General features: G+C 63.1%; 1 protein-coding gene across 3 annotated transcripts in view; it reads right to left on the reverse strand.

The window, feature by feature from the left end:
* RBM19 (RNA binding motif protein 19) overlaps positions 1-13,034 on the reverse strand; it is a 153,044-nt gene that overhangs the window by 17,326 nt on the left and 122,684 nt on the right. For 2 of the 3 annotated variants that reach the window (XM_086681764.1, XM_086681765.1), the window contains exon 24: positions 8,102-8,214. In XM_086681764.1, coding sequence (XP_086537890.1) covers positions 8,102-8,214 — 113 coding nt within the window. Of the gene's footprint in view, positions 1-6,870; positions 7,491-8,101; positions 8,215-13,034 lie in introns of those variants that run through there. The other variant, XM_086681766.1, reaches the window with a different exon arrangement.

The following is a 13,034-nucleotide window of genomic DNA, read 5'->3' on the forward strand; positions in this document are numbered from 1 at the left end:
TCCTGACAGCTCCTGGGGAAGGCAGAAGCAGCTGCCGCCCGGAAATCTGCAGAAAAATGCCTGCTGTTGGCCTGAGCCCAAGGACGGGGCGCTGAGGCCCCAGCGGATCGCTTTCATGAAAGCTGCAATTAAGGGGAAGAGGGGTTTATTAAGGAAGCTGGAGGGGACGGAGCCCTGGCTTCTGGCGAGGCTCTAATTAGATCGCAGAGCCCCTCTTGTTTCGCCGCTGAGCCGGAGCGCTCGGCCTCCTGGGTGGTGGGTGGTGGGGTGACACAGGGGACTCTCCTTGACGCTGGGGGGGATGGGTGACGGCAGTGATTTCTTCTGCAGCGCTCAGCGCGTGGGGGGCGCCGGTCTCAGCCCTCGGCACGTCTGTGCTCGTGAAACCGCCACGGCCCCAGTGAGTCGGTTCCGCCGTTGCTCTCGGGTCACAGGTGAGGACACTGAGGCGGAGAGAGGCCAGGGAGCCGGCCCAAGGTCATGCTGCGGGTGAGGGGCAGAACCGGGATCTGGGCCCAGACGGCCCGGCTCTGGTCTGTGCCCGGGCCGCGTGGTGCAGCGGGCAGCGCACGGGATGGGGAGTCCCTCAGGTGTGGCCTTGTAGCAGCCACTGGCCCTCTCTGGGCTGCAAAATGACAGGGGCTGGCTTTCGATCGGGACTCGGCAACCTTGATGCGAAGGGTCAGACGGGGAATATTTTCGGCTTGGCAGGCGATACTGCCTCTGTTGCAATTATTCAACGACAGTATGTAAACCCACGGGCGTGGCTGTGTGCCAATAAAACTTTATGCAAACAGGCAGGGGCGGGATCTGGCCCCCGGGCAGCAGTTTGCTAACCCCTGCTTCCCACCATTCACGGCTCTTCGTTACCACTTCCGTTTTACTGTCTTCACAGTCTTAATAATTCTCTTTAGACGGAGAGTTTTGTTTTGTTTTGTTTTTTTTAACCTCCTCCTGGAGCTCTGTGAAATCACAGGTTCGAAGAGCTATCTGTGCATTTGTATTTGCAACATACATGTGAAAATAAACACACACGTTAAGAGTCTGCCCCGAATCTTGTGAACCACTGCAGGCTGCACGTGATGCTCTGTTGAGTCCTGTTTTCATGTTACCTCTGTTCTTTGCACCGCTGGGGTGTCGAGGCAAAGGACGACTATGTGGGGGGGGGGCCCGTCCTCACACTCCGACTTTGAACAGAGTGGTTCTGCTCTGTTTTCTACACCGGGGTTCCGCAGGACACTTTTGTTTGGGAAAGAGGGTCCTGTGGCCAAGAGAGTTTGGAGCTGTCTAGGGCTGGCTTAAAAATGAACTCGAAAGTTCTGAGCTTCAAGCGAGGATTTACTGGCTCTCCCTTCAGGGGCCCGTGAGTCCCCCACACTGCTTCTTAGATTTCTTCAAGAAACGCAGATGGTTTCCCATTATGCCTTTGGTCCGGCCCTCTCCTGTGAACTTGAGACATGTCTGCCAAGAAGCTCTTTGTCTCCACCTGACGGCTAATGGTCATCTCCAGCGTAATGTGCATTTAAACCCCCAACTCCGGGTGTCCCCCCTGCCAGCTCCGGCAGCAACCGGCCTCAGCACATGCTCGCTTCTTTCTTCCCACCGTGCAGGCCCGAACCTTGGCCTTGCACACCTCAGAGTGTGTCCCATGGGCTGCACCTTCAGCACATCTAGGACCTGGCCGCCTGTCACCTCCTCTGAGGGTCTCAGTCATCCCCCCTGCCCCTAGATAACGCATGTCACGCCCTCCCCCCTCCCCGGGCTCCGTCCACATGCCTCACCCTCAGGGAGCTCCCCCATCGGCCCTTCCAGACACCCTGTACAGACGGCGGCCCCAGTGGCCCTACAAGGAGCCGACTGCTGGCTGGCTGGCTCCCCACCTCCTGCCGTCAGCTCCCCGGGACCGGGAGCGTCATCTGCCAAGCTCACTCCTGGTCCCCAGTGCCCACGGCCCGGCCTTGTGCACAGGAGGCTCCACAAACATGTTGGACACACACAGCAAGGTGTTTTGCTTTCAAACCTCAGCTTCGGCTCCACAGCTCTTTTAGCTCCAGGGGATGAGGACAAGGGCTCAGACCACCCTCCAGGGACCCTGGGGGCTGCTTCTGTCACCCCCACTCTCCACCCGGGGGGCCCTAGGATGGCGCCTGGCGCTGGCCACAGCCCTTCTGAGCCACATGTGCCCGGGACTGATGGCATCTGAGGATACTGCAAACACGCGCACGACGAAAAGCACACTAGGGATTCGTGGCAAGTAGGTGCTGGACGGGAAAAGCCTGATCGGGGGGGAAAAGACAGGATGCCTTTTGTTGCAGCTGCCCTGAGTTAGAGATCCAGACCCAGCACACAGGGGGCCTTCCCTCCGGAGCCCCAGACTCGCCTGTAAACTGGGGACACTGTGGCCAACCGCCCTACGGCTGAGAGAGGGAGAGAGGCTCTCTCTCACGCTTCCTGTGCGGCATGGCGCTGGGCATGAGCCCTCCGCATGGCGTCACCTGGGGAAAGTGAGCCCACCTCCCACAGCCGCCGGGAGGTTCAAGTGGGGAGCATTCGGTCCGTCAACTATCGCCACCCCCCACCCCTGCCTGCACCAGGCAGGGGAAGCAGGGTGCAAAAACATGGCTCCTACCCTCCAGGGGGGGTGGTGGGGGGGGCACACACAGGAAACCACAACACAGACGACCTGTGACATTTGGGTGTGTCTGGACCTTCGGAGTCGGGGGGGCGGGGCTGGGCTTGCACAAGTCACTGCTGGCAAGATGCCCGTTTCAATGGCTGGGGCAATATGGTAGAATGTTATGAAGCAAGTATTCCACTAATCTTTTATTAGTAGTATTTCTGGAAAAAAAAAAAAAAGCGTGCTACCTAGTCTTAGTGAGGCTCCGGGGAAACAGAAGTGGGGCGGGGGCGGCGGGGGGGAGGGACCCAGGAGCGGCTGTCGCGCAGGAGGGGGAGAACGTGTTCCATTTCTGCAAGGTGCACCAAAGGGTTAAAGTCATTTTCATTAAAATTTAAATTTCAGCAGGCGTTCACTCTCCCTTCCCCATCCTTTGAACGTTTGACTGGCAACCATTTCATATTTCAATCTCGGCAGAACAAATTGAATTAGATGTTGAAGCCGAGCTCGGTGCTGTTCACCAAAGCCTGCATGCTCGGCTTGCGCTAATCCTTCCTAGACGCCGCGGAGCACAGGCACACCGGCCCGGCCACAAAAGACAAGCCGAGGAGGCAGCAAAGGAGGAGGAGGAAACACGGGCGGGCGAGGGCCGCTGGAACCTGTCCTCGGCCTGACACGCGGGTCTTCAAGCCCAGGAGACAGAAGCTCATGTGGCCGTTCTGGCCTTGAATCCCGGGTGCCCAGCACACGGGGCCCCTGCTAAGTGTCTGATGAATGAATGAATGAATGAATGAATGAATGAATGGACGAATAGACGAACAGGTGAGGCGTACTGGCTCACTCCGTGGCAGCCTCTGCCTCTGGCTGGTGCCCCTTCCCGTCCCATGTGGAGTGATGGTGGCTGCCTAGCCCCCTCCCAGAGTCCAGATGCTTCCGTGGGAATCCGGGTTCACTCGGGTCCTGTGACCCTCTACGCCAGCCCCTGACCGGCGTGCAAACCGGCCAGAAGACGCCGGCTCGAGTTTCCCGGGAGGGAGGCAGACCTGAGGGCTTGCCCAGCGACCTTTGCCGGGTGGGCACCGACAGGAACCTTTCCTTACGCAGCCAAGTGGGTGGACGGGTCTAGGAGTGCTGGCCCAGGGGCCCGAATCCGGCTCTCAGAACGGACGGTTCTACTGTGACAGTGGCATCCCTGCCCGCGGGTGGGCCCGGGATCACAAGTGTTAGGAGCAAACCCAGCCATACCACGGCCTGGGGAGGGGTCCACCTGTTTTCCAACCGCACACCCTGGCAACCACTGGCTCATCTGGGGTCTGGCTGTGTGCCAGCAGCTGAACCATGTGCTTGCTCGGCCCGCTTTGGGGCCTGTGGGCAGAGGGCACCCTCTCCGGGCCACCTTCCCGCGCGTATGGACTCCCCATCCTGCCCCATGCCTCCAATGTGGGCCCAGCAGGCCTGCCGGGCACGCGCTGGGGCCTGGCATCCTTGGGCATTCGTGGGCAGAGTGCCCCAAGCTTCCTTCGTTGTAAAATTTGGACAGCAATCATGAGAACTACCCCTTATCTAGCACCCCTGCGGCATGCAACGGTCTAAGTGCTCCCCACCCGGGGTCTTTCAATGTTCAAAACGCTTCTACGAGGCAAGAAGTCTTCTCCTACCCGTTTTAAAGGCACGGACGTGGAAGGAGGAGATGGCTGCACGGCGGCAGGGGTGCAGCGGGGGTCCCGCCCAGGCCTTCCTGGGACCAGGGCCTGTGGGTCCTGCTCTCACTCCCCTCTGGGAGACCCCCGTCTAACTCCCACCCTCCCCCCGCAGGAGGGAGCCGGGCCCCTCCCCACACCCCTGCCCCCCACTCCGAGCCAGGCCCCACATTCCAACACTCGGTCCTACCCTCCAGGGTTCCCCGGGGCCTCATGCCCTTGCTGACCCCCCAGGGCTCCTGCACAACTCCTGCCCTCCCACCCCGGCTTCCATCTGGGCCCCCTCCCTGCCTCTGGCAGCTCCCTGTCTCCTTGCCGTGCCTGTAGGGCGGGTCCACCGAGGGGGACTTCAGGCAGAGCCAGAGGCCAACGGGTGACAATGCCTCCACGTGGAGGGCCCCAGGGACTGGGAGGAATACCCTGGCTTCTCTCTCCTATGAGCCTCCAGAGCCTGAAGGCGCCCACCCCCGACCAAACCCTGCTGCCAGGCTGTTGCCAGGGGAGCCTGGGAAACACGACCTCCCGAGAGTCCCAGCAGGCGTGCGGTGGGTGTGTCGTGTGTAGACGCGGGGCACACAGGCAGGGCTCTAGCTCCTGACTCTGCAAACGGCCGTCTGCACAGGCCTTGAGGTCAGGACCCCCCTCTGACCCTGTGGCCCCCAGCCCCACATCACCTCCCCTCCCCGGGTGCCTGCTCTGGTCCAGCCTCCAGCACGGCCCTCTTCTTGGCTCCCCCTGACCATCCGGGGGTCAAAGACCCCCTTGAGAAACGGGTGAGTCTGCACATACATCGGGAAGCTCACCGGGGCCGCACCCCTTCCTCAGCGGCCACCTCCGTGGTTTATTCCTGGCATTTCTTCTCTGGACCGAATGATGGCCCACTGTCACTTCTAAATCCTCCTCGTAAGCTCCCCTGTGCCCCATGTTCCTGGTGACAACAGTGCCCGTCCGCCGGATGTCTGGGCCCCACAATCAGGAGTCCCCGCAGTTCACCCGGCACACTCTGGATGGATGCGTTTCTCCCAGGTGCTCCCGGCGGCCCCGCCCCCGTGCCGGGCGAACTTGACCCAGCTTCGCTGGACGGTCACCTGGCCATGCTCCGCCTCCTTCCAGAATCGTAATAGACATGGCAGTTCCGATATAAGTTACACAGCGTTAGTAGCTCCTGACTGCTCAGGGCTGCAGTCATTTTCAATGGGGAAGGGACAGGGCTCAGGCCGTTCCCTGCACTAGACTGCTGCCACTGAAAGGGACAGGGACGTCCGAGACAGGGACGTCCGCACGTGGGAGGGGTGGAGTGTGGCCACTTTGGATAAAGCGGTCAGGACCAATCTCTGAGTGAGGAAGGAGAATTTAAACTAAGATCTCAAAGGGAAATAAAGAGACAGGAAAGATGTGGGGGAAGGGTGTCTGGGCAGGGGGAAGAGCATGTGCAAAGGCCCTGGGGTGGGAGCATGCTGGAAAGGCCAGCACGCAGGAAGTGAGGGACAAGAGGCAGGGCCTTCTCGCCGGGCGACGAACGTGACTTCGTTCCAAGTGTGCGGCAGGCCCTGACGGGTTTTAAGCTATGACTTGCACGATCCGGTTCACGGATCCAGCTGGACCCCTCTGGCTGCCTGTGGGGAATGCAGTGCCCCTGGGGAAGGGGAAGGGGGGGATGAGGGTGACATCCGCCATGGATGTCCTGGAGAGCCAGGTGTGGCATGAAGGAGGGGTGATGGGGCCCCCCGCGATCTCCAGGGGAGCCGAATCGACTGCTCTCATTTGCTTATGTGGCGGCTCCCTGTCTAGACAGTGAGCCCCTGTGGGGGGGGGGGGGGGTGGGGGCAGAGAGGCCAGGCAGGGCAGCGAGAGGGAAGGGGACCCAGCGTACCCCAGGCTGGTGTGAATGCATCCAGGCTGCAGGACTTGGCCGGTCCTGCCCTGGGGACGTTCTGGTACCTTCATCCGAGTCACTTAAGTCTGTGCCAGCGACGCCTCCCGTGTGCCAGGCCCAGGGGGTCCGGTGGCCTCCTATTTGGTGACACGGACTACCCCCCACCATCGGCCTGGCTCTGGCAGTGGGAGCACAAATCGTGTGTTCCGCCAGGGGGACCCACGTGCCGCTCAACGGGACAGGCAGTGGCGGGGGAATGGGGCGGGCCCGTCACCCCCAAGACCCACGGCACCCGGGGGGACTGGCCACCCGAGGGCCTGGCCGGGGTGAGGCTTAACACTGACCCTGCCGTACAGCCCCACCTGCACACTGTGGCCGCACCTGCTCTCTGCGGGACACTCCGGCATAAAGGCTGGCGACCAAGCCACTCGGGGTTTGTGCCTTTTGCCTCCGTTGTCTCCCAGGGCCGGGCACCTGCCCCACGGGCTGAGCCTCACAGAGCGACCAGCGCCGTGGAGCTTCGCTGGGGTTCCAGACGGCTCAGGCAACCGGATGGAGACGGGAACCTCCCGCCTCTGGAAACGCACAGACCCGGTTTTCTGCAAAGTCGGAAGGTTCCTGGACGCGCACCTGGAGCCCTGGCCAGAGGTCCCAAATTAAGAACAGAAGTGCTGATGGGCATTTTCTCTGGGCTTTACTTGGGTTGACGGGGGCAGTCAAACACCAGGCTGGCACAATGTCACCTCCCTCGTACAGAAAGGGAAGCCGGGGGTCAGAAGGGACCTCCGTGGTCTGCGGCCGGGGCTGAGGAGGGCGAGGCTGGGATTCAGACCCAGAGCAGACCAGCTGTGGCTCTTTCCTCCCCACGGGGGAGGCCGTATTTCCAGGCTGGAGCAGGTGTGTGTGCACGGGCGCCCCAAGCCCGGGATAAGCCTTTCGACACCGCCTGCCGGGGCCGGGGCGCGTCTCACGGGGTCCCCTGCCTGTGCGCAGAGGGCGTCCACCATCAGAAACACGGCTTAGGCGCAACTGGTGAGGCTGGTGGCTGGGCTTCGTGAGCAGCTCAGAGGCTCCCCAGCCCCGTGCTCGGTCGCTGGCGGTCCCACGTGACCTTGGAGCAGGACGGAGGCCAAGTCCCCAGCCGGGAGCGCTCCCGTGGAGGGCCGTGGGGGGGAACCCCCCGCTAACAGCGCCGCAGGGGAAGGCGAGAACAGGAGTTTCTGGGCTGGTCTCACGTGCTCAGCCCCGCGCCCGGGGGTTCTTCGTGGATTAAGGCGGCATTTTTTTCTCACTAAACCTGTACGAGGTGGGAACCCGTTTTCAAGGCAGAGGTTGGGACCAGGGAGGTCAGGTAACTGGGCCGGGGTCCCCAGCCTCTGCAGCGTGGAGCGGGGGCCTCGTGCCCAGACGGCCCGGCTGCAGGGAGCTGCCCTCACCCCCGTTGCCACACTCGTTCCCCTGCAGCCGTGTGCCCCGGAGTGACCCCCTGAGTCCCTCTGTGCCCCGACCCTCCAACCAGCAAGGTGGGGCCCTGTCTCCCCGTCTGGGAGCAGCGGACTGCCAGGCTTGGTGGGGGGCGGTTTGTTTTTGCTGCTCCCGGGTCCTGTGCTGGCACAAGAGGCTCCCTAACGCGGCCGCGCCCCGCCTGCCCGCGGCCCTTGGGTGCCGGGCATAGAGTGGGCACACAGTGGCCGCTGGAACCTGTCACCCTGGAGGCCGACTGGGGCCCAGGCTGCCCTGGCAGCGGCCTGAGGCCACTGTCCCCTCTGACCTTGGGCCGGGGCGGGGTGGGGGCTCTCTTTCCCCGCCCACCCGCGCGGTGCTGCCCGCCCCCTCCCCAGCCCATGTGGCAGGAGCGCAGAAGCCGGAGCGGCTGTCCCCAGTCCCCAGGGCCCTGGAGCCACGTACCCTCTCGGTGCCAGCTCGCAGCTGAAGGGTTTGCTCCTCACTGTCATTTTCACTGTCTTCCAGCTGCTCCAGGATCTCGTCCAACATCACAGACCGCTTTTTCTTCGGGGGCTCTGTGGGAGCCCAGATGGCAAGAGAGGAGGAAAGAACAACCAAGAGGGTTGGGAGGTGGGAAGAGAGAGCCGGCAGGAAGGGAGAGGGAAAGGGGTGAGCAAAACGGAGGGCGGGGAGGCGAGAGGGGGAGAAGGCATGGAGAGGGAGGGGGCACGAGGGACGGGAAGCCAACGGGGAACGGAAAACACGGGCGAGAGAAACAGTGAGGGTTAGTCTCCCGCTTCACCACGGGGCTGCCTTCCCCCCAGCCCCAGCCACTCCCCTGTTCTGCCCGCCACCCCCCTCCCTGTCTCCCACCCGCAGAGGAGAAGGGAGGGGAAGAGAAGGGAAGGGAGAAGAGAAGGCCCCCTCCCAGCAGCTCCGAGGTTAGCGGATCTCTGTCCGGCTCGCAGGGAGCAGGAAACCTTCGGAGAGGATGGGTCAAGTGAGGGCAATCGCTGGGGAAACAAACAGAAGCCGCGCAGGCTTTCTTGGAGACTGCAGGCTCTTAATGGTATGGGAGGCGGCTGGCATCCAGCAGGTGCTCAATTAATGTCGGGTGAAATCATGCTCAAAGACGGCAGAGGAGGCGTGGAGGGAAGAAGAGCGAGAGGCAGCTTTAGAGAGGAGGGGCGTTCTGACTTGGGCTTTGAAGGACACAGAGGAGGTTTCTGTGACGACAGGGGAAGGGGGTGCAGGTGCACAGCATGAACAACGGGACGGCGGGCTCAGCAATACCCATTCCCCCTGGGCCTCAGACGCTACTGAGCGCCCACTGGGTGCCTCAGCTCCACTCCTCTTAACAAGCCCACAGGCAGGTGTTATTATTGCCTCTTGCAGGTGAGGGGACAGAACCACAGGCAGGTAAGTCTCAGGTCCCTCAGACAAGGGGTGGAGGCAGGACTCGAACCCACGCAACACCACAGCCACAGCCTTCCCACTTTTCACGGGAGTCTCCGGTGCTGGCCAGAGAATGCCAGGGAGACTGAGGGCGGCTTGGGGAAGGTGAGCTGGTCCCCTTGGCCCTCCTGGGAGGGACGGGGTGGTGGGGAGGGGGAAGACTGCGCTCAGCCTGCTGGCAGTCCCTCTTGTGGTCTAACCACTCGCTAACGGTCAGCCTCAGTCAAGGAAGAAGAATGTGGGCTCCTTCAGAGGCGGCTGCGGACGAGCCGTCCCGATCCCCCGGCCCTCAAACACCTCCTCCGCGAAGTCTTCTGCGGGGACAAACCCTTCGCCTCCGGGTCTGCAGAGCCCGGTCTGGCCCTTGGCCCAGACGTGAAGAGTCCTGGGCCTCTTGTAGAATGTTCTGGGTCGGTGACTTGGCGTCCCTGAGCCTATTTCTTCACCGTGTTCCTCCCCGGGTGACCGGGGGCACCGACCCCTTCTGATCCTCTCCACGGCCACCTGCCTGATCCAAGCACTTTCATCTGAATCCCTGTTCCCGCCGTCCCACACCGCGGGGTCTGCCCTGCCCACAGCAGCCCGAGGGATCCTTCTAGAACAGGTGCTACCCCCGGGGGTCTCAGAGCTCCCACGGCTTTGCCCAGCAGGGAGCGGGAACCCTTGCGTCCCCTGGGTGGCGTTACTCGAGCTGGGCCCTCCGGGAGACCCCTGCCCCCGCACGACCCAGGTCGCCTGTGTTCAAGCCCCAGCTCCCATGCCCCCTTCTCAGAGGACCCCCAGCCCTGCCGCGTGACCCTTCTCACCACCGACACCACGGCGCACGTTTCTTTGTCTGGGAACAGAGCTGTCCCGTGGGTTGCTATGTCCCCGGGCTCAGCACACAGCCTGGAACCCAGTGTGTGCTCATTGATGTTTGCCCAGTGAGGGGATGAGCACGCTGAGTGGGAAGGGGGGACCGAGCGAGGCTTGAGGAAGTGGTGGGAGGCTGCCTGCCCCCCACTCCCCCCGCCGCAGGAGCCCCCAGGCCTGGCAGCTGTATCCGTCATTGTTAGTCATGGAAAGGGAGAGGGGGCAGGACGGGCTGGGGGTAGGGGCGGCAGCCCCCGGGCTCAGACACACGCTTCTTCTCCCGGCTGCCTGCTTGACGCTCTCGGTTTCCTTATAATCGCCAGGCTCCGGAGGTGCACAATGGCCTCTGGAAATTGAATTTGTGGGCAGGTAATGGGAGCCGGAAAATAGAAGGGCAGGAAAATAGGGCCTGTGGGCCTGTCACTGACGCCCCCTGCTCGCTACTAACAGCGGGGGGTGTGAGCTCCCGGGATGGCGGTCCCTGCTCTCCCGGGCTCCCGAGGGGCGGCCGTGGCGGTGGAGCCACGGTCCTCCCCTTCAGGGATCGTTCTGGCCTTCGCCGCAGCCCGACACAGGCCAAGGGAGCAGGCTTCTGCCTACGCGTCCTATGGCTCAAGCTCTCAACCAGTTCTGTGCCCCCCGCCCCCCCCCCCCCGCGTCGCCGCGTCTCTGGTCCGCAGGACGGCGGGAGCCTCCTCCGCCCTCCCTCCCCAGCCCAGGCTCCCAGGGGAGTCAGAACATGTCGCTCCTTTGTCTAACCCTCCGTGGTGCCACCCCGCCTGGGGCAAAGCTGTCAGGACAGCCTCTAAGCCACCCGAGTGGTCCCTGTCGCCTCTGTGAACTTCCAGTCACACTCTCCCCCTCACTCGCACGGAGACAGCCACCGGGGGACCCCTTCCCGGTTCCTGGCACCCCCTGTCGCCCCCCTCTCCCATGTCCTGACTCTGCACCTGCTGTCCCCTCTGCCTGGAGTCCTCTTCTCCCAGGGAGCCACCGGGGGGAGGAGGAACCTCACCTCTTGGGGGCTGGGGTCTCCCTGATGCTGTCTGAAGTCACAAGTCCCCCCGTTGCCCCTGCCCTACCTCCCTGTTCGCTTGCCACCACGGCATTTAGCCCTGTGTTTTACTGTTCAGCTCGCCCTCTGCCTCTCTCACGGGAACGCTGCCTCCGGGAGGCTGGGGTTTTGTCTGCATCATCACTCTGTGCCCCCCAGTGCCTCCAACAGTGTGGGACACGCAGCGGATGCTCGGAGAGTACTTTCTGAGTGCCTAAACGGACGGGTGGCAGGGACAGATGAGGGCGAAGAGGGCAGGCTGCTGAAGGACAAACCCAAGCAGGGTCGGTAACCGAAAGTGGCCTTGAACCACCTTCATTCACGTTTTGGTCCCCTGACAACACAGACCGGGGCAGTGCTGCCCTGGGCCGGGTGTGGGAGTGAACGGGACAGGCCCGTCCAGTGTGTTCCTGGCCCACGGAGGGGAGATCGCGACGGAGCCAGACAGCTACAACCCAGGGCGGGATTAGTGCCGGGACGGGGAGGCCCTGCTCCAGTGTGGGCTATCAGGGCGGCTTCCTGGAGGAGGCGACAATGTAAGCATGGCCGGTGCTGACTCCCAGCTCCGGCCCTCTCCCGCCACTGTGCTAGTCTCACCACCTGCTGGCGGCTGTGCTCACGGCTTCATGGCCTCTCCCACCCCCTGAGCCAGCGGGCCCCTCCCAAGCTCAGCCCGGCCTCCCGGACACCAGCCACGCTCAGTCTGCTGGGGAGCAAACCAGTTCTTCCATGCCTTTGCCCGGAATGCCGGCCCTGCCCTCGGTCACCCTGCGCCTTCCTCGGAGTCACCCGGCCCCAGAGACCCTCTCCTCCCCTGCGGCCACTTGACGAGCGTCTAAGAGCCAAGCATCCGTGATGCAGCGGTAACAGAATGAAAAGAACCCACGGCACCCAGCGCTGGCCTCTGATCCTATGTTTCCCCTCCCCGGCAGCGGGGCTCTCACCCCTCGGAGCCTCAGCTCCCCGTCCCGGGACAGGTGGCCAAATGGCCACATGATAGGCTACTGCCACTCCTGCACCTCTCAGCACACAGTGGCAGCTTGGAGGGCCTCTGCCGTCTGACCGGCCTCAGGCCTGCCCTGGCCCCAGCTGTGAGCTCCGGGAGCCGGTCTGCCTTGTCCCCAGTGCCCAGCACAGAGTAGGCGCTCTGCGATCACGTGCTGAACGTAAGAACGAACGAACGAAACGAATGAACGAGCAAATGAACGATCGAGTCCCAGGGCACCGAGGTGGGTCGTCTCTGAAAAACCGCACTGATGTTGACGGGACAGCAATACAACATAACGGGGGCGGGTGGGGGCGAGATGGCATCTGGCCGGGGAAACCGAGGCCCAGAGGGCGGGGGACGCAGCCGGCAGAGGAACGCACACAGGCGGGGTGCAGGACAAGCGGTGCCTCGGCGGAGTCTCGGGGGCCCTGCCTCGGGGTAGGGAGGCCCCCGCCAAGGTTGCACGGGAGCCCGTGACACCGACACGGGGCCCACGGTTACCACGTCCGGCTCTAGGATCACACCCACTGGCTTTGGCACGTCCCCCGTTGTGTGCCCTCGGGCAGGGCACGTACCCTGAGGTTCACGCCCTCGTGTACAGAATGGGGGGGGGCAGGGCAGTTCCCCACCGCTCCCCGTCTCTCTAGAGCCACCTCTGCTGACCCGAAGGCTCCGAGGTAAGGAGGAGGTGCAGGCTCCCCCTTCCTGCGCAAGCCTCTCAGGGCACCCCTCCGTGCCCTCAACGCTTCCTTGCACGCTCAGGGACGCATGCGTGGACACCTCTCTCCCACCAATGACTAGCCTGTCTGTGCCTCAGTCTCCCTACCTGTGACAGGGGGGCACTACCAACATCGACCTCACGGGGTCGTGGGCAGGACTGATGGAGGGAAAAGAGCAGCGATCGGGGCCTGGCTAGAACCCAGCCGACGGTGTGGAGACCGACATCTCTGTTCCCGAAACTCACGTCACACGTGCTGATTTAACGTCTCGCTTTGCCATTAGGCCAGTGGGCGCCGACGGGGCGGGGACCGTCATCGGGCGGCCAG

Source organism: Puma concolor, chromosome D3 (genome assembly GCF_028749965.1).
Source record: "Puma concolor isolate L17-30 chromosome D3, mPumCon1.1.hap2, whole genome shotgun sequence".
NCBI lineage: Eukaryota > Metazoa > Chordata > Mammalia > Carnivora > Felidae > Puma > Puma concolor.